This window comes from Oncorhynchus nerka, linkage group LG11 (genome assembly GCF_034236695.1).
Source record: "Oncorhynchus nerka isolate Pitt River linkage group LG11, Oner_Uvic_2.0, whole genome shotgun sequence".
In the NCBI taxonomy this organism is placed as follows: domain Eukaryota; kingdom Metazoa; phylum Chordata; class Actinopteri; order Salmoniformes; family Salmonidae; genus Oncorhynchus; species Oncorhynchus nerka.
In genome coordinates, this window is record NC_088406.1 from 52,160,832 (window position 1) to 52,187,138 (window position 26,307).

The 26,307-nt window shown below is 42.1% G+C and overlaps 1 protein-coding gene across 1 annotated transcript in view; it reads right to left on the bottom strand.

Moving 5' to 3' along the window:
- Positions 1-26,307, bottom strand: part of grik4 (glutamate receptor, ionotropic, kainate 4) — a 151,809-nt gene that overhangs the window by 74,818 nt on the left and 50,684 nt on the right. Inside the window, exons 6-7 of the mRNA XM_065024085.1 lie at positions 22,738-22,791; positions 6,172-6,309 (exon numbers count right to left, since the gene is read on the bottom strand). Coding sequence (XP_064880157.1) covers positions 6,172-6,309; positions 22,738-22,791 — 192 coding nt within the window. The remainder of the gene's footprint in view (positions 1-6,171; positions 6,310-22,737; positions 22,792-26,307) is intronic.

The following is a 26,307-nucleotide window of genomic DNA, read 5'->3' on the forward strand; positions in this document are numbered from 1 at the left end:
TTTGTGACAAAAAAATATTAACTAATATTAACTAAGGGTGGCAAGGGTGGCTTGCATCAAAATTCGTCATTGGAACCACTCGATATGATTGGTCATATAAAACCTTGGGACCCAAATGCATAATGAGTGCTCCAACTCCCCTTGTGGTGGTCTGGAGCAATGAAGCCGTAACGCTGCGTACCTCTAAGTCCCGAGGTACAAGCTCGCAACTTTTAAAGGAGGAACCACTGAATGTCGCGGGTCACTACATCACAGGAAAGCCATTTGAACGTAACCTTTTTTTTTTTTAGCAAAATGTGCTTTTTGGCAGAAATGCCTTCTGGAACATGTGAACTTTCATGATCCTTAATAATAAACTTGTATGCCATCTGTAAATATGAATACAATTGTTAAATTACAAGCTAGTTGGTTTAGCCACAGAAAAAGTCTGCAACCTTCTCACTAGCCATGATTGACTAAGATAATGAGTTGGCTGGACATGCCGAGAGATGAGTTCAAATTGGTCTGCCATATAGCACGCTTCTGTCTATTTGAGCTGGTCAGTATGTGTAGGTAATCCTGTCTAACATGGCTTTAAAAAAAATATTGCATAGTAGACCTGCATAAGTGTTACTCTACACTTTCTGGAGGACTGAGTTTTGAAATCAGTGGAATTAGAGTATGATAGCTAAGGAGATAGAGAAAACACATGTCTCCAGATTACATCTTCAAATAAGGGCAATCATTGCATCAGTGACAGGGAGAAGCATCCACCCATGATGTATACGGGTAAGATAGTCAACCTAGCTACATTTTCAGATATTACACATTTGTAATTTTGACAGAAAGTCATTTTCATTTCAAGTAAAAGTGTACTGTTAGCTAGCTAGCTCACTAGCTAACGTTACGTGTATGATCTTATTATTCGTATCTCAGAGTAATTTGCTTTGTTAGTTACAGCCTAATGTTAGCTAGCTAACATTGAACCTGGTTGGTTAACTACCTGCAGATTCATGCAAGGTAGAAACACCATGATTTGGACTATGGTTAATTTTTTACCTAGCTAGCTAGCTACTTGTCTTATCAAAAGACTCCACTATGCAAGTAACCATTTCAATAGAATTTCACTGCGACAACTATTGATAGATGTAGCTGGTAAATACTCTGATTATAGAGCATTCTCGTCTGAGTGTGCCAGAGCGCAGAATAACTGACAAATATACAAACACTCAACACCCGTTGAATATGGCCGGTGCCAGTAAACGTGGGCAAAAAAGCATCAATTGTTGCCAGCAGCACAGTTGCCATCAATAAGGCTTTGGATAACATAAAAACAGTCTAACCAGCTCTGCTAGGGCGAATAAAATGGTCAGAGTGAGGTGTTTTCTCATTTGTGTCTGGAAGTATCTACCAAGCTAGCCAGTTAGCTTGGGTGCTTGACTGCTGTTGTTAGGACAGAACGCTAAAGAGGGTGGGAACAATGCTGAATGGGTGTAGACAAAGAAGAGCTCTCCAGTAGGTACCAAAACATTCAAAGGCCATTTTCTCAATAGTGAGATTACAAGTTTATCAACTTTCAAAGCACAATTACTTTCCCATTGTTCCTCAAATGCAGTGTATGATATACCATTTTTTTGTGACTCTGATTTTATCCCATGTAAAAAACACAATTTCAAATTTTGCTACAATTTTTTTTGTGAAAATTGCATACTGTACAACACAGAAAGGCATGGGAAGAAAAACAAGTGGCCCCAACCACTTAAAACTGCAAATGTTGCTGGTGATCGAATCTACTGGAAGAAGTTTATGGTCAACAGATCTGGAGTTTGAGGATGGTGATGATAATGGTCCCTCATGGAACATCCTCCAGGTTTTTGGATGAAAAGAATGCCTGATGAGCAAAACGGGAAAGAGAAACCCATCCCATGCCTAATCAATCCAAAGACACCACTGGGATGCAGTACCAAGGGCTCCAGTATCTCCTGATTGAGTATCATATCTTTAAATTGGCATATTTATTTTACAATATCAATTAATTACATCCTTTTGTACGGTGGAAGAAGACAGTAATGCCTTCTCAGCCCAGGCAGCTCTGTCTGTGTGCAATAATGACATCCAATTCTAGTGGCACAGTGATTACACTAATAGCTGGAATGTTCACGCACTGTTTTGGGCAATAAGTCATTTCATGCTCATATCAATTGCCATGTAAATTCAGTCAAAGCGTCCTGCTGCCTCTTAATTACAGAGACTGGGGAGTAAGGAGCATCACTAAATGTCAGCACAGCTCTCACACTCATTTTATATAGAGGTAATACTGAAGTTTGATGAATTAATATTTAATTTCCACTGTCTTAGACAACAGTAAATATGGGTATGTATGTATGAGTCCCAAATGACACCCTATACCTTATGTGCCCATGGTCAAAAGTTGTGTACTATTAAGGGAATAGTGTGCCATTTGGGACGTAACCTATGAGAGTAATACCATATCATATTCCTATGGGTTCATAGGAGATGACGCCAATGATGCATGCAATGCTTCTATTACTGTACATCTCAGCGCAGCATGGTGGAAGTTGATGCATTACCTTTATTTGAAATTGTTTAATAGGGGCATATATCAAAAACAAGTTGGCTTTTCTGTTGAGTGTTAAAAATAAATGACCTCTTTCGGATCCATTATTCAGAGAATTATGGCTGAGCCTACAACAATAATAGCCCATCTATAAGGTGGAAGAGACATGATCTCCTGAATAATCTAGTAGTGGACAAGGCCATGAATTTCACAGAGTACAGCATATGCTGAGAATATGAACTGCAATTTTTACACTATCTCCATTCTCTCTCTAATCAAGGTAGAACAAGGAAATAGAAACAGAAAACCCAATGATGTCACACTTGAGAAATACTATTAAAAAGGAACTAGTTCACTTCAATTACAAATTCATGCTGCTCTCTGTATGAAGGGCTCTGAGGTAAGGAACACTGATAAATGAATGACAAATCTTGCACTTTTGCAGCAGTGGGTTCACGCTAAAGTTTGCATGGGGTCATCTCATCTCGTGGTATGTCAGAGATGAGTCTCATAGCCTGTGAGTTGGTCTCAGACGAGACAAGACAGCAGGGTTTATCTCACACAGCCGATGGAAATGAGAGGGGAGCTAAACTCTCATTTCGGTGAGCCCTGAGCGCTTGCTATCGATCTCTGGAGGCCAATTGACTCCCCTGATACTCTGGACCGAGCCCCGCAGAACTTTATCACCTACAGTCTGGACAAGACAGGCTGATGAATATTGAAGAGAGAAGGTTATTTCACCCAGGCCAAGGAAATGTCTGCTGCTGATGCCAGGTATGCAACAGTTTCAGATGAAATGTCACACCCTGATTTGTTTCACCTGTCTTAGTGCTTGTCTCCATCCCCCACCAAGTGTCTCCCATCTCCCCCCATTATCCCCTGTGTATTTATGCCTGCACTTTCTGTTTGTCTGTTGCCAGTTCTTCTTGTCCCGTCAAGTCCTACCAGCGTGTTCCCATGTTTCCTGTGCTCTAGTTTTTGTTTTTCTTCGTCTTCCCAGTCCTGACCCTGCCCGCCGCCCTGTACCTGCCTGACTCTGATTTGGATGACCTTTTGCCTGCTCCTTGAACTATAGTAAACTCTGAGACTCATACTATCTGTCTCCTGTGTCTGCATCTGGGTCTTAGCCTGAGTTGTGATATGAAACTGATACGATTTTTTTAAATTTAATTTTATTTCACCTTTATTTAACCAGGTAGGCTAGTTGAGAACAAGTTCTCATTTACAACTGCAACCTGGTCAAGATAAAGCAAAGCAGTGCGACAGAAACAATGCAGAGTTACACATGGAATAAACAAGCGTACAGTCAATAACACAATAGAAAAAAAAGAAAGTCTATATACAGTGTGTGCAAATGGCATGAGGAGGTAAGGCAATAAATAGGCCATAGTAGCAAAGTAATTACAATTTAGCAGATTAACACTGGGGTGATTGATGAGCAGATGATGGTGTGTAAGTAGTGATACTGGTGTGCAAATGAGAAGCAAAGGGAAAAAAACAATATGGGGATGAGGTAGGTAGATTGGGTGGGCTATTTACAGATGAACTATGTACAGGTGCAGCGATCGGTTAGCTGCTCAGATAAGATAGTGAGGGAAATGTAAGTCTCCAGCTTCAGCGATCTTTGCAATTTGTTCCAGTCACTGGCAGCAGAGAACTTGAAGGAAAGGCGGCCAAAGGAGGTGTTGGCTTTGGGGATGACCAGTGAGATATACCTGCTGGAGCGTGGGTGGGTGTTGTCATCGTGACCAGTGAGCTGAGATAAGGCATAGACTTATAGTCTAGCATAGACTTATAGATGACCTGGAGCCAGTGGGTCTGGCGACGGATATGTAGCGAGGGCCAGCCGACTAGAACATACAGGTCGCAGTGGTGGGTGGTATAAGGTGCTTTAGTAACAAAACGGATGGCACTGTGATAGACTTTATCCAATTTGCTGAGTAGAGTATTGGAAGCTATTCTGTAGATGATATCGCCGAAGTCGAGGATCGGTAGGATAGTCAGTTTTACTAGGGTAAGTTTGGCGGCGTGAGTGAATGAGGCTTTGTTGCGGATTAGAAAGCCGATTCTAGATTTGATTTTGGATTGGAGATGTTTGATATGAGTCTGGAAGGAGAGTTTACAGTCTAGCCAGACACCTAGGTATTTGTAGTTGTCCACATATTCTAGGTCAGAACTGTCCAGAGTAGTGATGCTAGTCGGGCAGGTGCGGGCAGCAAACGGTTTATAAGCATGCATTTGATTTTGCTAGCGTTTGAGAGCAGTTGGAGGCCACAGAAGGAGTGTTGTATGGCATTGAAGCTCGTTTGGAGGTTAGTTAACACAGTGTCCAAAGAAAGGCCAGATGTATACAGAATGGTGTCGTCTGCGTAGAGGTGGATCAGGGAATCACCCGCAGCAAGAGCGACATCGTTGATATATACAGAGAAAAGAGTCGGCCCGAGAATTGAACCCTGTGGTACCCCCATAGAGACTGCCAGAGGCCCGGACAACAGGCCCTCCATTTTTACACATTGAACTCTGTCTGCGAAGTAGTTGGTGAACCAGGCGAGGCAGTCATTTGAGAAACCAAGGTTATTGAGACTGCCGATAAGAATACGGTGATTGACAAAGTCAAAAGCATTGGCCAGGTAGATGAAGACGGCTGCACAGTACTGTCTTTTATCGATGGCGGTTATGATATCATTTAGTACCTTGAGCGTGGCTGAGGTGCACCCGTGACCAGCTCGGAAACCGGATTGCACAGCGGAGAAGGTACGGTAGTATTTGGTCAGTGATCTGTTTATTAACTTGGCTTTCAAAGACTTAAGAAAGGCAGGGCAGGATGGATATAGGTCTGTAAAAGTTTGGGTCTAGAGTGTCATCCTCTTTGAAGAGGGGGATGACCTTGGCAGCTTTCCAATCTTTAGGGATCTCGGACGAAACGAAAGAGAGGTTGAACAGACTGGTAATAGGGGTTGCAACAATGGTGGCGGATAATTTTAGAAAGAGAGGGTCCAGATTGTCTAGCCCAGCTGATTTGTAGGGGTCCAGATTTTGCAGCTCTTTCAGAACATCTGCGATCTGGATTTGGGTGAAGGAGAAGCTGGGGAGGCTCGGGCAAGTAGCTGCGAGGTGTTGGCCGGGGTTGGGGTAGCCAGGAGGAAAGCATGGCCACCTGTAGAGAAATGCTTATTGAAATGTTCGATTATCATGGATTTATCGGTGGTGACCATGTCACCTAGCCTCAGTGCAGTGGGCAGCTGGGAGGAGGTGCTGTTGTTCTCCATGGACTTTACAGTGTCCCAAAACTTTTTGGAGTTAGAGCTACAGGATGCAAATTTATTTTTGAAAAGGCTAGTCTTTGCTTTCCTGACTGATTGTGTGTATTGGTTCCTGACTTCCCTGAACAGTTGCATATCGCGGGGACTATTCGATGCTATTCCAGTCCACGACAGGATGTTTTTGTGCTGGTCAAGGGCAGTCAGGTCTGGAGTGAACCAAGGGTTATATCTGTTCTTAGTTCTACATTTTTTGAAAGGGGCATGCTTATTTAAGATGGTGAGGAAATTACTTTTAAAGAACAACCAGGCATCCTCGACTGATGGGATGAGGTCAATATCCTTCCAGGATACCTGGGCCAAGTCGATTAGAAAGGCCTGCTCGCAGAAGTGTTTTAGGGAGCGTTTGACAGTGATGAGGGCTGGTCGTTTGAGCGCGGATGCATAGGATGCATAGCGGATGCAGGCAATGAGGCTGTGATCGCTGAGATCCTGATTGAAGATAGCAGAGGTGTATTTGGAGGGCAAGTTGGTCAGGATAATATCTATGAGGGTGCCCATGTTTATGGATTTAGGGTTGTACCTGGTGGTTTCCTTGATCATTTGTGTGAGATTGAGGGCATCTAGCTTAGATTGTAGGACTGCGGGGGTGTTAAGCATATCCCAGTTTAGGTCACCTAACAGAACGAACTCTTTTATTTTATTTCACCTTTATTTAACCAGGTAGGCTAGTTGAGAACAAGTTCTCATTTGCAACTGCGACCTGGCCAAGATAAAGCATAGCAGTGTGAACAGACAACACGGAGTTACACATGGAGTAAACAATTAAGAAGTCAATAACACAGTAGAAAAAAAGGGGAGTCTATATACAATGTGTGCAAAAGGCATGAGGAGGTAGGCGAATAATTACAATATTGCAGATTAACACTGGAGTGATAAATGATCAGATGATCATGTACAGGTAGAGATATTGGTGTGCAAAAGAGCAGAAAAGTAAATAAATAAAAACTGTGGGGATGAGGTAGGTGAAAATGGGTGGGCTGTTTACCAATAGATTATGTACAGCTGCAGCGATCGGTTAGCTGCTCAGATAGCAGATGTTTGAAGTTGGTGAGGGAGATAAAAGTCTCCAACTTCAGCGATTTTTGCAATTCGTTCCAGTCACAGGCAGCAGAGTACTGGAACGAAAGGCGGCCGAATGAGGTGTTGGCTTTAGGGATGATCAGTGAGATACACCTGCTGGAGCGCGTGCTACGGATGGGTGTTGCCATCGTGACCAGTGAACTGAGATAAGGCGGAGCTTTACCTAGCATGGCCTTGTAGATGACCTGGAGCCAGTGGGTCTGGCGACGAATATGTAGCGAGGGCCAGCCGACTAGAGCATACAAGTCGCAGTGGTGGGTAGTATAAGGTGCTTTAGTGACAAAACGGATGGCACTGTGATAAACTGCATCCAGTTTGCTGAGTAGAGTGTTGGAAGCAATTTTGTAGATGACATCGCCGAAGTCGAGGATCGGTAGGATAGTCAGTTTTACTAGGGTAAGCTTAGCAGCGTGAGTGAAGGAGGCTTTGTTGCGGAATAGAAAGCAGACTCTTGATTTGATTTTCGATTGGAGATGTTTGATATGGGTCTGGAAGGAGAGTTTGCAGTCTAGCCAGACACCTAGGTACTTATAGGTGTCCACATATTCAAGGTCGGAACCATCCAGTGTGGTGATGCTAGTCGGGCATGTGCAGGTGCAGGCAGCGATCGGTTGAAAAGCATGCATTTGGTTTTACTAGCGTTTAAGAGCAGTTGGAGGCCACGGAAGGAGTGTTGTATGGCATTGAAGCTCATTTGGAGGTTAGATAGCACAGTGTCTAATGACGGGCCGAAAGTATATAGGTGTCGTCTGCGTAGAGGTGGATCAGGGAATCGCCCGCAGCAAGAGCAACATCATTGATATATACAGAGAAAAGAGTCGGCCCGAGAATTGAACCCTGTGGCACCCCCATAAAGACTGCCAAAGGACCGGACAGCATGCCCTCCGATTTGACACACTGAACTCTGTCTGCAAAGTAATTGGTGAACCAGGCAAGGCAGTCATCCGAAAAACCGAGGCTACTGAGTCTGCCGATAAGAATATGGTGATTGACAGAGTCGAAAGCCTTGGCAAGGTCGATGAACTCTGAAGATAGATAGGGGGCAATTAATTTAAACATTGAAAATTAGATTGAAAATTAAATTGGAATATATACAAAAAAGACAAAAAATAAAAAAAGTAAATGCTACGCCATCTTGGATTGACTGTACGATACGGTACAACACAACTTTATTTGTCCATTTGAAAAAAAATATGTCTCTTGTTCTCACTCCCATCTCTCCTCAGACAACAAAAACACACACACCTTTTGATTTGAGCTAGATCCAATACAGACCTAGACATGTTCACATTGCCAGTGAGTGAGTTTATAAGGAAGTGCATAGGAGATGTTGTACCTACAGTGACTATTAAAACCTACCCTAACCAGAAACTGTGGATAGATGGCAGCATTCGCGCAAAAATGAAAGAGCGAACCACCGCATTTAACCATGGAAATGTGACTGGGAATCAACACTGGGGCCCCACAAGGGTGAGTGCTCAGCCCCCTCCTTTACTCCCTGTTCACCCATGTCTGCGTGGCCATGCACGCTTCCAACTCAGTCATCAAGTTTGCCGACGACACAACAGTAGTAGGCTTGATTACCAACAACGACGAGACAGCCTACAGGGAGGAGGTGAGCGCACTCGGAGTGTGGTGGTAGGAAAACAACCTCTCACTCAACATCAACAAAACAAAGGAGATGATCGTGGACTTCAGGAAACAGCAGAGGGAACATCCCCCTATCCACATTGACGAGACAGCAGTTTGAGAAGGTGGAAAGTTTTTAAGTTCCTCGGCTTACACATCACTGACAAACTGAAATGGTCCACCCACACAGACAGTGTGGTGAAGATGGCACAACAGCGCTTCTTCAACCTCAGGAGGCTGTAAGAATGTGGCTTGTCACCTGAAACCCTCACAAACTTGTACAGATGCACAATTGAGAGCATCATGTCGGGGTGTATCACCGCCTGGTACGGCAACTGCACCGCCCATATCGGCAAGGCTCTCCAGAGGGTAGTGCGGTCTGCACAACGCATCACCGGGGGCAAACTACCTGCCCTCCAGGACACCTACAGCACCCAATGTCACAGGAAGGCCAAAAAGATAATAAATTACAACAAACACCCAAGCCACTGCCTGTTCACCCCACTACCATCCAGAAGGTGAGGTCAGTACAGGTGCATCAAAGCTGGGAAAGAGAGACTGAAAAATGTGCTTCTATCTCAAGGCCATCAGACATCACTAACACAGAGAGGCTGCTGCCTACATACATAATTGAAATCATTGGCCACTTTAATAAATGGATCACTTGTCACTTAAATAATGGCACTTTAATAATGTTTACATACTGTATCTTGCATTACTCGTATGTATATACTGTATTTTATACCATCTATTGCGTCTTGCCTATGCTGCTCAGTCATTGCTCATCCATATATTTATATGTATATATTCTTATTCCATCCCTTTAGATTTGTGTGTATTAGGTAGTTGTTGAGGAATTGTTAGATTACTTGATAGTTATTGCTGAACTGTCGGAACTGGAAGCACAAGCATTTCACTAAACTCGCAATAACATCTGCTAACCATGTGTATGTGACCAATACAATTTGATTTGATTTGAAGTAAATGCTGAAGTAGCTAGAACACATAGCGTAGCTAGCGCTCGGCATAAGAAAGACAATTGAATAAAGAGACTCCATTTCAAAGAGCATGAAATATGGGAAGAAGGGTCGCGCAACAATGGCCACCGCTGATTTAGAGAGAGTTGGATTTACAAAGTAAAAGAAAACAAAGAAGTAAAAAGTTTTCCAGTTTTTCAAAAGTTTTCAATACTGAATGTGACAATCAGCTTATTTGAATAAGTGAATACACACACATGCAGGCACTTAACCACCCACGCACAGACACACACCATTTGGATAAGTGAATAAACACGCAAGCAGGAGATGGAGCTGATTAAACTAATGGCAATTTCATGATTAGTTGATTTTTGGAGTCAGCTGGAGCAAAAGTGTGACACCCTAGAGGACTGGAGTTTCCCATGCCTGCTCTAAGGGTATTTACAGGCCTTATGCAGTACCAGTCAAAAGTTTGGACACGTGCTAATTCCAGGGTTTTTCTTTATTTTTACTATTTTCTATATTGTAGAATAATAGTGAAGACATCAAAACTATGAAATAACACATGGAATCATGTAGTAACCAAAAAAGTGTTCAACAAATCGAAATATATTTGAGATTCTTCAAAGTAGCCACCCTTTGCCTTGACGACAGCTTTGCACACTCTTGGCATTCTCTCAACCAGCTTCATGAGGTATTCACCTGGAATGCATTTCAATTAACAGGTGTGCCTTGTTAAAAGTTAATTTATGTGTTTGGGCCAATCAGTTGTGTTGTGACAAGGTAGGGGTGGTATACAGAAGATAGCCCTATTTTGTAAAAGACCAAGTCCATATTATGGCAAGAAAAGTTCAAATAAGCAAAGCGAAATGACAGTCCATCATTACTTTAAGACATGAAGGTCAGTCAATCGTGTAAAATTTCAAGAACCTTGAAAGTTTCTTCAAGTGCAATCACAAAAACCATCAAGCACTATGATGAAACTGGCTCTCATAAGGACAGCCGCAGGAATGAAAGACCGAGTTACCTCTGCTGCAGAGGATACGTTCATTAGAGTTAACTGCACCCAAATAAATGCTTCACAGAGTTCAAGTAACAGACACATCAACTGTTCATAGGAGACTGTGTGAATCAGGCCTTGATGGTCAAATTGCTGCAAAGAAACCACTACTAAAGGTCACCAATAAGAAGAAGAGACTTACTTTGGCCAAGAAACATGAGAAATGGACCTGTGGAAATATGTATGTCCTTTGGTCTGATGAGTCACTGTCGGTGGTATTTAGAATTCAAGGCACACTTAACCAGCATGGCTACCACAACATTTAGCAGTGATACGCCAACCTATCTAGTTTGCGCTTAGTGGGACTATAATTTGCTTTTCAACAGGACAATGACCCAACACACCTCCAGGCTGTGTAAAAGCTATTTGACCAAGGAGAGTGATGGAGTGCTGCATCATATGACCTGGCCTCCACAATCACCCGACCTCAACCCAATTCAGATGGTTTGGGATGAGTTGGAGAGCAGAGTGAAGGAAAAGCTGCCAACAAGTGCTCAGCATATGTGGGAACTCCTTCAAGACGGTTGGAAAAGCATTCCTCACGAAGCTGCTTGAGAAAATGCCAAGAGTGTGCAAAGCTGTCATCAAAGCAAAGAGTGGGTACTTGAGGAATCTCACACATAAAATTTTAAAACATACTTTTTTGCTTACTACATGATTCCATGTGTGTTATTTCATAGTTTACATAGTCTACAATGTATAAAATAGTAAAAATAGTAAAAATGAAGAAAAACCCTTGAATGAGTAGGTGTGTCCAAACTTTTGACTGATACTGTACATGGAGAATTACGGTCACAACAGAACATAACTGTATGTTAAGGGCATAAAGTAAATGCCTCTGATAGGGGGAATGTGATGCTTTAGCAGGCAATTAAATTTCTAAAACTGAGCCATGATGACATTTGCACAGAGAGAGAGAGAGAAATGGAGCTGCAAAGAGGGAGACACACAGTAATCTATAGTCTACCTGACGTCAGGCATAAACTACAAAGTTTGACGGGAGGCAGTAAAGTTAGGCGCTAAATGGTTTGTCTCAATTTAAGAAAAACATTTGTATCCGTCTGTCACATCTCCCCATAAATGCATTTTACCCCCTTGCTGGAATTTATCTGCACTGGCAACAATGCAGAGTAATCTTCCCCCTCGAGTACAAGGAAGCAGTGCTTAAGTGAACACATCATGCCAGCATTAACATAGGACAAAATAATGACATACTTTATATTCTGACGAGGGGGAAGAGAGGCTCCACTCTCTGTTGTCACCTTTCCACGTAGCCTTTTACCTTTTCTATTACTCAGTTGATTGATTCTCAAACTCTGTGTCTAAACAAGGAAATATGAACTTGACATAAGCCGTTTGCCAGGAAATCATTAAATCCCTAATCATTTTGGGTGTCACAATGGAATGACTTTTAAAGCATTTTGAATGGCGAGGTTTGGGAGTCGTAAATGGCGTGTAGTCAGAGAGACAACAGAGACATGGGGAGTTGTGTTTTTTTTTTTGTAATCCACCATTCTGTCAAGCTGGTGTCAGAGAATTGCTCTACGGGCGACATTTTGCTCTCACAAACACACTGTGCTGTGAGCAAATACAGTAATATTTCAAATAGAGGGTATGAGTAAAATTAGAATATGCAGCGCAATTTATGTTGCAACTTCTCAGACAATTTCCGTGAAGAAGAAGTTTAGTTTCACCAGTGTTATTTTTATATAATATATAACTGTAATAATCAATACCGACTCTTGAAACCGCTATGGACAGTATAGATTTTAAAGACCACCAAGCTTGTATTTGTACAAACTATGTGTGTGCATTAGAGGGGAAGATAGGAAGAGTGTGTGTTTGTTTGTGTTCGTGTGTCCGTGCTTGCGTGAGAGACAGAGAGTGGTGTGTGTGTGTTTCTGCATGTGCACATGTGTGTGTACATTGAGTCATGGCATTATGCCACTGGCTATTATATTATGCCTTTTCTCCCAGCAGTGGTAGCTACGCAGGCTGCAAGGCCACCCTGCTATCTCCCTCCTCTGTGTGTGTGTGTGTGTGTGTGTGTGCGTGCATGCGTGTGTGTGACAGCGAGAGACACCGGGAGCTCTTCCTCAAGTGTAGATGCATGAAAATGACGGCATAGACAAGAGAGATCATGGGTGTGTGGAGAGGAAATGAAACATGAAGAACTAATCAAACAGGAGGAAAATGGCCCCCGCCAGGTGACGGCCATAATATGTCAACCAAGTCATGTGCGCTGGGGCCTCAAAGTGAAGTGATCTTCTGCTCGCCTAACCTTCAAATGACATTAGGCATCTTGCTGACGGAAGACGAGGCGTTGTGCATTACCGGATGTGATTTATTCAATCCCGCCGATGAGTTTGGATGGGAGGGCAAAAAAAATCACTCTGATGCACACGCACACTACTCTGGTGGGAACCGAAGGGGGAGGGAAGAGGGGCGAGTTTTCCAAGTGAAAATAGACGATTCTCTCTACATATAGGCGACGAAGCTCTATCAGGTTCTGCCGTTGTATAGGCTATGAAAAAAAACCTGCAAGGGGAGAGCTGCTCAAAATGCTGCGACTCTCCTCCTATTCAGCTACTCAAAGCCACTTATTTTGGATGACAGTGCCGAATTTACATTACGGCTCAAACCGTTGTCAGCTAACACTAAGTAGACAATGGCTTGTAAACCGCAAATAGCAGAGATAGGTGCTCATTAACGCAGCCTGTCTGCAATTCCTGTCTCCGCGACCTTGCCCGACTAATTCCGACTGCATCGTTAACTGAAATGATTGTTTCTTGATTATTCATTACTTTCCGGACAGCGGGGCCCCTTTCCTTTGGAGGCAGGAAAGGGAAATGAATGTTGCGAGGGAACACATGGTCCGGCTCATAAAAAGCTGGCTATCTGGGCTGATGTGTTAATGAAGGAATTCACAGTGAAAGAATTCATCGCTCTCCCCTGGGTGGCATACATTCAAGCGTATTACCCGTAATGATTGCTCATTGATGATCATTCTCCCTCATCCATCTCCCTCGCCCCGGGGACAGTAATACCTCATCGACTGGCCTGTCATTAAGTGAAAAAATCTATACACTGACTGAATGTACAAATGTCCATGACTGATCAGGGGAATCCAGATGAAAGCTATGATCCCTTATTTATGTCACCTGTTAAATCCACTTCAATCAGTGTAGATGAAGGGGAGGAGACAGGTTAAAGAGGGATTTTTAAGCCTCGAGACAATTGAGACAGAGGGTGAATGGGCCAGACAAAAGATTTAAGTGCCTTTAACGGGGTATAGGTAGGTGCCAGGTACACCGGTTTGAGTGTGTCAAGAACTGCAACGCTGCTGGGTTTTTCAAACACTCAACAGTTTCCTGTGTGTATCAAGAATGGTCTACCACCCAAAGGACATCCAGCCAACTTGACACAACTGAGGGCAGCATTGGAGTCAACATGGACCAGCATACCTGTGGAACACTTTCGACACCTTGTAGTCTATGCCCCGATGAATTGAGACTGTTCTCGAGGCAAAAGGGGGTGCAAGTCCATAGGAAAGTGTTCCTAATGCTTTGTACACTCAGTGTACACATATACACCAAGAAGTTACTAAAAGAGAAGGGATGGTAAAAGGGAGGGATGGTAAAAGTGTGTGTGTGTGTGTATGTGTGTATATGTGTGTGTGTGTGTGTATGTGTGTATGTGTGTGTGTGTGTGCTTGCGCGTGTGAGCATCATGTCTACTGACTGAACAGATTCCACTGGATTAACCTTGTCCATGGCTCCTTTCCTATAACCTTACCTATAAGCCTCTCTCAATAAGTGACCCCATAGAGGAAAATGTTAAGAGTCAATGTAGAAAACTCAGGTTGATGTTATTTGAGTGGACATGGATCCCTCTCCCACAGTTTTAGCTGCCCTTTTTCATTTCTACAGAATTTGCTGCTACTCACAGCACTGCCACTCAATGACCCTGGGTTTCAACGACCCTGCGTATGTCCACGCACACACACACATATGCGCACGTGCACACACACATGCGCACACACACACGCACACTCACATGCCCACACACGCACACGCAAAAAAAAAGGCTGTTAATGAGTGAATTTGCAACCGATTGAGGTACTTAACTTAACAACCCCCCCACACACACACACACACACAATGACACAGACGAATATGATGTTGGACAAAACGATGCTGCTCATTGGGTTTCTCTCAATAAGGCTGTAAGTTATGTTCCATTGTCCTACGAGGGGCTCATCTGTAATTCTCTAAAACATCACGGCCGTGACAGACAGAAGGAAGAAGAAGAGGAATGGCTGCAATCATCTTCCAGCGCACTCCTTAATCAATCAGCCTGCTCCGCATCTCTGAATGACTGCACTTTGGAAACAAACACCCGAGACAAACAAAGCAAAACAAACACCAAGATAAATATTACACCAGAATCCTGTTTAGAAGTCATTTGCCGAGTGCCCCCCTTTTTTTATGAGCCATATCTGGAGATGATTTGAGGAAACAAATTAGGCACGCAAATGGCGTGGCAGGTCGTTTGTCACAGTGTGTGTCAGAGGGCTTGTGGCAACCCGTCGTTCATCGAGCCCCACATTTTCAGCGTGCCTGTTTTGCATGTTGTTTTGGCGTTAATATGTGCCACATATCAGTTTGCAAACAATGTTACATTCTTTTTAATTTTTTTTATCATTGAGTTAATAAAGCCGCATACAAACATGGTCTTTTTTTTTGCTTTGTTGAGTAAGGCAGCTCCAAAATGCAAGTGTTTCAGCCTAGCTCAGTGCTTTCTGTGGTGGTGGGGCAGCCAACGGAAATTACGGAGTGTAGATGTTGGTAATGTTCTCTAGTTGCCCCGTGATTGCCTCAGTGTTCCATCACTCACTTCCGAGTCTAAGGGTAGAGATCAAAAAATTCAAGCCCCTTGGTTGCTGCCATAGAGTTACAGTACATTAGAAGTGCCCATCCAAGAAGGCTCAAGTTCATTGGGCACTTTGATTGGACTGATGTCAACATCATACTTTCAAAGTCTTAGCTAACGGTCATCATCATGAATCAAGTCGACAATCTACTGGCAAATCATTTTTAATCCTTGTCATATGAAGAGCCATAATGAAGAATTATAGATAAAACGTATCGGTGCTCATCGGTCGTTGGCGATAAACATTACAACATTACACAACAAGTTGGAAATCGCAAATTCAACAATGAGTGGTTTGGAAGGAATCCGTGGCTAACTGCAAGCATTGCCAAGCAATCGTTAGCCTGTTATTCAGTGGAGTGGCTGTGTGGTCCCAAGTCTGGGAGTAACGGTCTCTTTTCCAAGTTTAAAATGATAAACATTCAACATTGGCCATGCTATCAATGAAGCATGATTTGAGCCGTGCTCAAAACAACTGTTAACTCGGAACAGGGAAATCTAACTTCAGTGAGTTCAAGACAACTGGTAACTCTGGAAAAACGAGCTCCTACTGGGAAAATGCGTTTTGAACAGTCATCCAACTTGGAATTGTAAATCCGGAACTCGGGCCACTTTCTAGAGCTACGACCTGAAGAACACTGACGTCATCATGATTCGACCTAGTTTTTTTCCGAGTCTCCAGTTTCTTGAAAGCACCATAAATCCAGAGAATGCCAGACTTTGATGACAAAGTTTGATGACAAAATTCGCCCACAAAGGACCGCAGTGCCACCTTCCTGTTCAAGTGAGCACAAAATGTCTTGTATGCTGCTGCATAAATGATGTAATATGCCAGGGAGATATGTATACTGTAGCTAAGAAAGTAATACTAAGTGTAAGTAGTTAGCTGTTAATAGCCCATGTGCCTCACCCTAATAATTTGGTATATTTTCCCATCTTAATTTTGCCTACTGTTCTGACTTGGTGGTGCACATGTAGCCTATAACCTGTGTTAGAGAAATGTAATCATCTAATGTTGTAAGAGCTTTCATTGTCTGCTTAGTTTCCCACTTTTTATCCTACGGTTCTGACTTGGTGTACAGGGAGAGCACTGTAGGAACGGCCCATGTTATGAATTCTGTCGCTGTACATGTCAAAAGTGCTGAAAAAATAGTTCTAGTTGACTACTTCCATCCGGGGGCGCTGTTGGAAGCCAAGGATGTAGAACACGTTTCCCTATTGCTCCTGAGTTAGTGACCAAATTTATATATTTAACCTGGCATCTGAAGAGACCCATAAACAATTCAGATCAAGTTTGAGAAATGTAAGTTTGTAATGTCGTCTACCCGGCCAGAAACGGAGTCTGCAAGAACAGGCCGCAGCAAGCCCGCGCCCTTTCCTGATTCACCCCCGCCACCGGATGCAGCTAATGCCGGCCCCACGGAAACACTGACTGTGGAGATGCTACAATCCGTGATAGGCACCCTCAAAACCGACTATGTCCATTCTAGCTCACTCATTGTCTTAATCGAAATTACGGATTGCGTCTTATCTGCTTGTCGTCCCCTTATGCCATAGTTTGTACATCTCAATTGTCAGTAGAAATCACAGTTGTTTAAGCAAGTTAGCCATATCAGCTATGATTTTTTAAAAGGCAGGAAATGAGGCTGAATGAACTGTTTCGCTGCCAGACAAGGCTCCACTGATAGCCAGGTGTAAGGTGTTGGGACTGCAGTTGGGACTCTATTGAGCTTTATGTAGGCCGTAACAGTCTGTTGGCACCATTTGTCAACGTTATAGCGCAATTCATGTATTGTTTAGTGTTATGTTGTGTAAGTGGCTTTGCTGGCATGCATCCCACTTTCTTCTTTTTATTTTTTGCCCCACCAAGATTTACTTGCAAAAATCACCAATGCAGAGGAATAGCTCTCCGGCTGCAGATGTATGGGGATGTCAGAGGAGGAGAGGAGCAAGCTGGGTAAAGCAGTGGGAGCCGGGATGATACCTGATGGGAATAGTACAGTGGAGGTGTTATAACACCCACAAAATGGTTCCAATCGTTTTTCCACCATTCACGTTTCCCATAGGGGATTTTAGAAACACTTCAAATAAAAGGCTGTGTTTTGTGTAGGCTTACCCTGGCGTGACGTTTTGATAAACATGTACATTTCTCTCAGACAAGGTGAGTTTTATCAATATATTCGGCTCTATTTACTCTCAGATTCTAAAATGCTAATTAGCATCAAAGCAGACATCATGAAAAACTACAAATTCCTGCAAGATCCGACATGTCACCTCTAGCTGACACCTTTGCTAACAGGTATTGTGACAATTTAAAACTTGTCCAAGACAGTTCACAAAATTGTCCATTTAAAGAAATGTTGCCAATTTATTCATTACAACATTAGATAAAAAAAAAATATATATATATATATACAGCACCAGTCAAAAGTTTGAACACACCTACTCATTCAAGGGTTCCTTCTACAATGTAGAAAATAGTACAAATAAAGAAAAACCCTGGAATGAGTAGGTGTGTCCAAACTTTTGACTGGTACTGTATATATAGTTAATCTAGTGATTTTTTAAAAACCTTTGCCTCGATTCAACAGTCTCATCCAGATCATGATGGTATTTGTAGTTCTTTATGATAGACACATTAGCAGCTAATTAGCATTTCATTTTTGGATTGTAAATACAGGCAGATATATTGATAAAATTAAACTTGTCCTAGAGAGATTTACACGGTTATCAAAACGTCAATCCAGGGTAAGCCTACACAAAACATAGCCCTTATTTTAAGTGTTTGTTTTTTGAATCCCCTATTGGAAAAATGAAAGATGGAAAAACAATTGGAACCATTTCCCTGTTTGACTGCTAGGTTTTATGGGTATTATGTCTCCTATTCTGGTACTCTACACACAGGCTCGTGGGAAGGTCACACGCCTACTGTGTTACATAGATAAACATTCGGCATGATCCTCCTTAAGATTATGAATGCGATTGAGTTGAAGTGAATGAAAATGATCATTGCTAGAACTATAAACGTGTTGGCTGTGTGACATCATCGATGGTTGATTCATGTTCTGCATGGTAGCTCTTAATATTAAAACCGAGATGAATGAACATTTTTTAATTGTACAATGTGTTGGCTGATGATTCCCCGTCACCTCACATTGGCATTTCGATGCGCAATGTCAACAAAAACACATTCTAACGGGACAAATAAAATGAGTCATCATCTGAGGTCACATATTGGCAATGAACGTGAGTACTGTGCATGTACATTAAACCTAATTTGTATCTCTCTCCTGAAAACCGTATCTCTACGTCTCAGCGTTGTGCTTGGAGACGAATCAGACAATACAAAGAGTCACTTCCCAGGTTAACCGTCAGCGACCGCCGCGAGGCTTAACGAGATGATCTCGGAGTTATTGCAAGTACAAATCACAGAGCAACCATCCCTCTATAGCTCCCATGGATGGCATTTCATGCCGGGAAAACACATTGGGCAATTAGAGACAAGTATAGCTGTTCTCTGTTCACTTACCATTAAAACTAGCCAACTGAACTCCATTTAACTGTAACTCCACTTCTGTAAGGAGCTGATTCATATATGCATATGTATAGAGTCAGTTTCATCATAGCGTTTGATGGTTTTTGCGACTGCACTTGAGGAAACTTTAAAAGTTCTTGACATTTTCCAGATTGACTGACTTTCACGTCTTAAAGTAATGATGAACTGTCGTTTCTCTTTGCTTATTTGAGCTGTTCTTTCCATAATATGGACTTGGTCTTTTATACAGGTGTGCCAAGCATGTAGTGTCACCCAAAAGACTTAAGGCTATTATCGCTGCCAAAGGTGCTTCAACAAAGTACTGAGTAAATGGTCTGTATACTTATGTAAATGTGATATTTTTTAAATGAGCAAACATTTCTAAATAACTGTTTTTGCTTTGTCATTATGAATATAATGTGTAGATTGTCAATGGAAAAAAACGATTTAATCCATTTTAGATTCAAATTGGTCTCCCGAGTGGTGCAGAGGTCTAAGTCACTGCATCTCAGTGCTCGAGGCATCACTACAGACACCCTGGTTCGAATCCAGGCTGTATCACAACCGGCCGTGATTGGGAGTCCCATAGGGCAGCGCACAATTGGCCCAGTGTCGTTTGTCTGGTGTAGGCTGTCATTGTAAATAATAATTTGTTCTTAACTGACTTGCGTAGTTAAATAAAGGTTCAATTAAATAAAAAAGAACAAAATGTGGAAAAAGAGTGCTTTCCGAATACACTGTATGTACAGTACCAATCAAAAGTTTGGACACACCTACTCATTTAAGGGTTTCTATTTATTGCTACTATTTTCTACATTGTACAATAATAGTGAAAACATCCAAACTGTGAAATAACACATATGGAATCATGTAGTAACCCCAAAAAGTGTTAAACAAATCAAAATATATTTCATATTTTAGATTGTTAAAATAAGCCACCCTTTGCACATGCATTCTCTCAACCAGCTTCACCTGGAATGCTTTTCCAATAGTCTAGAACAAGATCCCACATCACTCTGTGGTCCAACTCATCCCAAACCATCTCAATTGGGTTGAGGTCAAGGGATTGTGGAGGCCAGGTCATCTGATGCAGCGCTCCAATACTTTTCTTATTGGTCAAAAAGCCCTTACACTGCCTGGAGGTGTATTGGGTCATAGTCCTGTTAAAAAACACATGATAGTCCCACTAAGCGCAAACCAGATGGGATGGCGTATCGCTGCAGAATGCTGTGGTAGCCATGCTGGTTAAGTATGACTTGAATTATAAATAAATCACTTAGAGTCACCAGCAAAGCACCCCCACACCATCACACCTCCACCTCCATGCTTCACGGTGGGAACCACACACGCTGAGATCATCTGTTCACCTATTCTGTGTCTCACAAAGACACGGCGGTTGGAAACAACAATCTCAAATTTTGACTCATCAGACCAAAGGACAGATTTACACCAGTCTAAGGTCCAATGCTCGTGTTTCTTGGCCCAAGCAAGTCTCTTATTCTTATTGGTGTCCTTTAGTAGGGGTTTCTTTGCAGCAATTTGACCATGAAGGCCTAATTCACGCAGTCTCCTCTGCAATTTCTGAGCCTGGTAACTCTAATGAACTTATCCTCTGCAGCAGAGGTAACTCTGGGTCTTCCATTCCTGTGGTGGTCCTCATGAGAGCCAGTTTCATCATAACGCTTGATGGTTTTTGCGACTGCACCTGAAGAAACTTTCAAAGTTCTTGACATTTTCCGGATTGACTGACCTTTATGTCTTAAAATAATGATGCACTGTCATCTCTCTTTGCTTATTTGAGCTGTTCTTTCCATAATATGGACTTGGTCTTTTACCAAATAGGGCTATCTTCTGTATACCACCCCTACCTTGTCACAACACAACTGATTGGCTCAAACACATTAAGAAGGAAAGAAATTCCACAAATGTACTTTTAACAAGGCACACCTGTTAATTGAAATGTATTCCAGGTAACTACCCCTGAAGCTGGTTGAGAGAATGCAGTGTGTGTGCAAAGCTGTCATCAAGGCAACGGGGTGGCTACTTTCAGCAATCTCAAATATAAAATATATTTGGATTTGTTTAACATTTTTTGGGTTACTACATGATTCCATGTGTTATTTCATAGCTTTGATGTCTTCACTATTATTCTACAATGTAGAAAATAGTAAAAATAAAGAAAAAACATTGATTGAGTAGGTGTGTCCAAACTTTTGACTGATACTGTATGTAGCAGATTATTCAGACAGAGATTGCTCATTGTGCTATTTTCAGTACTCTATTACTTTTCAATTCGGAATACATGTAGTCTAATTGTTAGTGCAACAGATACATCTAAAGTGTGGATTACGATCAAGTTCAAGTAAAAATTTGGATGACGGCATTCCAGGATTTGATCATACCTACGATATAATGTTACTTTTTGAATACCGTGGTCAATTAATGAAAAACTATTCACAGCTTCAGTAATTACACTTACAAATGTGTTGCATCCAAACGAGGCCCACTGTATCTGTTAAAATCTCTGGATTACCTAGCACACATTCCAATTGAAATACATTCCAGCTTCCCAGACAGATCAATGCAGGTGGAGGTGACAGTCAGGGATGCGAGAGAGAGAGTGAGAGACAGAGACAGAGACAGACAGACACAGACAGACAGAGAGAGAAAGAGAGACAGACGATACTGCATATAGAGAGATATAACACAGAGGATGTGAAGAGTGACTATCGCTCATCCTCTGGAGCGGCTGATCACAAAATTGTCCTATCACGACATCTGACAGCTAGTGACAAATGACAAATGTCTACTCCCCCAGCCGAAACACAAATTGGGCTGCTGCACTATCGGGGACATGGGATTTAATTTCTTACAGTGCCCCACAGGCATTCTGCCTGCCATCACAGGCACGGTGCACTGACACCTATGTTACACACCAGGGTTGTGTTTATTAGGAACCAACTGGAAGAAAACTGACTGAAATAGGGAGGGACTTCCTGGACTCACCCATTCTCCCCACCCTCAACATGAACGGAATGTGTAATTACTCCCTCTACCTGCCGAAGAAAGACCCTCCACAATACACTCCTCGGTTTCGGAGCAGTATAAAGTGATCTGACTCCCTGCCCTGATAACTTGGAAGTATAGCGAACAGTATTCTTTACATGTCGAAAATAGGCATAATCAAAAGTGGCCATTTGTTGAGGAGAATTAGCCGAGCAGTGCGTGTGTGTGTGTGTGTCATTTCGAGGGAATACTGCGACGTTGGGGACAAGGCTCGGAAAGCGGTGATTAACTGAACGTTGAAAGAAAATTACATAAATAACGAGTGGTCTCTTCTTCCTGTGGGGATGGTGCTGTATGATGCTTTGTTGAGCAATCGCTCTCTCTCTTTAGGAAATGGAGGGCGTGGGTCATCACTCTCCACGATGATCCCCCCTCTCTTGCCCCCTTAGCACCCAGTGGCACAAAAAGACATGGGGATCCGAGCAACTGGGTGAGAGGAAAACATGGGCTCCAGCAGGACATTAATGAGTCATCAATCAGGCCGATATGAATCATCTCTACAGGACCATTAGTGCAAAGTGTTACCAACATCATCAATTTCCATTAGCGAGTAGCAGCAGCAGGCTCCATCTCCTTACCAGCGAGGTGAAGATGTAGGTGTAGTAGACGGAAAGCATGCCCAGCTCCGACGCCTGGAAGAAAGAGAGAGAGGGGGGAGAAAGAGATAAGGATAAGGAGAAAAATAGGTATATATATAGAGAAGGAGATATACACAGAGTGTACAAAACATTAGGACCCCCTTTAGCTCCCAGAACAGCCTCGATTCGTCAGGGCATGGACTCTACAAGGTGTCGAATGCATTCCACAGGGTGGTGGGCCATTCTTGATACACGTGGGAAACTGTTGAGCGTGAAAATCCCAGCAGCATTACAGTTCTTGACATAAACCGGTGCACCTGGCACCTACTATCATGGCCCATTGTCTCAAGGCTTAAAGATCCTTCTTTAACACGTCTCCTCCCCTTTTCTACACCGATTGAAGTGGATCAATAAGGGATCATAGTTTTCACCTGGAATCACCTAGTCAGTCTACGTTATGGAAAGAGAAGGTGTTCTTAATATTTTCTATATATACACAGTACATATATATATATATATATGAGAGAGAGAGAGAGAGAGAGAGAGAGAGAGAGAGAGAGATCAGATACTCTGCAGTCTCCTGCTCGATTACACAGCGGCAGATCAAATCCGCCCACATCTTGATAAGACATGACATATTCTTATCTAATGACGGGCTCTCTTCGGAGCAATTAGTAATACAATATTTTAGTATGCTGCTCAATACATTAGGATTTGATTAAATCAAAGCCTCAGCAGCAAGCACTGGTTGTGAAGGACACGGTGAACTTTCTACAGTTGAGCTTCTTTGAGTATATTTATTTTGGTATAAACTGTTCCACCAAATTTGTTGACACCAATGTGAACTGTGGCATAATGGTGCAACGCAAATCTTTTTAAAAACGTGTTTTCCAATCAGTCCAGTCTGACTTAGTCTGACATACATCTGAGATACATCCAAAAAATAAACATATTTCATAGAGTACAGTATATCAAGGGAAATCTGTTCAATAAGGTTTGACTTGTTGACTCCTGGATCTCATTCGATGGAAGCTACAGTACGTCTCTGTTCAACCACCCACACACATTTCACCTAGAAGATTCTCTCAGCCAGGTCACCCATGATACAAGTCAATATTCAACGTCCATCCATGTCTGAGGACGTTGTGAGATGTGAGATGTGGAAGGGGATGGTGGATGGGCATCTTATTCCAAAGGTTGCAAGTTCAAATCCGGTGATAGAAAGTTGTTTTCATTTTCATTTTCATTTTCATCCCAAACCTTCACTCTTAATTTAAGAATTTGGAGTTAATGCCTACTGGAAACTTAACCCGAACACTTCTAAAATTGACATTTGGAACAACTTAAAAATTGTACGTTTCAGAAACATGGATGAACGTCTAATTCTGATGTGCGACTGTGAGACCTTGTTGGATTCTCTACCTCTACCTCAGGGGTACAAACTCCCATTCCCAAGAGCCACAGGTTCTTCTGGTATAAAAATGTATTTATCCAAAGAGGCCTTACAGCAAAAAGCAATATGATTCAAACAGGTAGATGTTTGTGGCGGAATAATCCCAAACAATGTGTTCCCCGACAGAATCCTTAGATCATTTGTTTTGGTACTGTCCATACGTTGCAGGTTTTTGGTCACAGGTCCAGGAATGGCTGAACAATTGCAATATTTACCTGAGCTAACTCTGCACATAGCACTACTGGGTGATATGAAAAGTCATAGTCAATCAATCAATAATATAACAATACTTTTAGCAACAACAACAAAAATATTTTCAATCTATAATCTGTAGTAACAATGAGACTAGTTTGCTCCAATTTGGGGAGGGGTGGTAGGGTTGGAGGGTAATAAAGGAAATATATTCTTAAAGATATGTACATATATGTATGTATATGTATTTATATATATGTAAGTGTATATTTTGTAGGTGTATATGTATGCATTTATATGTGTATGCATGTATGTACTGTATGTGTATGTAACATACATACAGTACATATACATACATACACATACATAAACGCATACACATATATATATATATACAGTTGAAGTCGGAAGTTTACATACACCTTAGCCAAATACATTTAAACTCAGCTTTTCACAGTTCCTGACATTTAATCCTTGTAAAAATTCCCTGTTTTAGGTCAGTTAGGATCACCACTTTATTGTAAGAATGCGAAATGTCAGAATAATAGTAGAGAGAATGATTTATTTCAGCTTTTATTTATTTCATCCCATTCCCAGTGTGTCAGGAGTTTACATACACTCAATTAGTATTTGGTGGCATTGCCTTTACATTGTTTAACTTGGGGCAAACATTTCGGGTAGCCTTCCACAAGCTTTGGTAGGCCTCCTTGCTCGCACACACTTTTTCAGTTCTGCCCACAAATTTTCTATATGATTGAGGTCAGGGCTTTGTGATGGCCACTCCAATACCTTTACTTTGTTGTCCTTCAGCCATTTTGCCACAACTTTGGAAGTATGCTCGGGGTCATTGTCCATTTGGAAGACCCATTTGCGACCAAGCTTTAACTGATGTCTTGAGATGTTGCTTCAATATATCCACATAATCTTCCTCCCTCATGATGCCATCTATTTTGTGAAGTGCACCAGTCCCTCCTGCAGCAAAGCACCTCCACAACATGATGCTGCCACCCCCATGCTTCACGGTTGGGATGGTGTTCTTTGGCAATTAAGCCTCCCCCTTTTTCCTCCAAACATATCGATGGTCATTATGGTCAAACAGTTCTATTTTTTTTTTGATCAGACCAGAGGACATTTCTCCAAAAAGTACGATCTTTGTCCCCATGTGCAGTTGCAAACCTTAGTCTGGCTTTTTTATGGCGGTTTTGGAGCAGTGGCTTCTTCCTTGCTGAGCGGCCTTTCAGGTTATGTCGATACAGGACTCTGTGGATACAGATACTTTTGTACCCGTTTCCTCCAGCATCTTCACAAGGTCCTTTGCTGTTGTTCTGGGATTGATTTGCACTTTTCGCACCAAAGTACGTTCATCTCTAGGAGACAGAACGCGTCTCCTTCCTAAGCGGTATGACGGCTGCTTGGTCCCATGGTGTTAATACTTGCGTATTATTGTTTGTACAGATGAATGTGGTACCTTCAGGTGTTTGGAAATTGCTCCCAAAGATGAACCAGACTTGTGGAGGTCTACAAAAAAATATATAGTTTGATGATGTCAAGCAAAAAAGCACTGTTTGAAGGTAGGCCTTGAAATACATGCTCAGATACACCTCCAATTGACTCAAATGATGTCAATTAGCCTATCAGAAGCTTCTAAAGCCATGACATCATTTTCTGGAATTTTCCAAGCTGTTTAAAGGCACAGTCAACTTAGTGTATGTAAACTTCTGACCCACTGGAATTGTGATACAGTGAATTATAAGTGAAATCATCTGTCTGTAAACAATTGTTGGAGACATTTCTTGTGCCGTGCACAAAGTAGATGTCCTGACTAAAACTATAGTATGTAAACTTCCGACTTCAACTGTATATATACATTACCGTTCAAAAGTTTTAGAACTCCTACTCATTCAAGGGTTTTTCTACATATATAT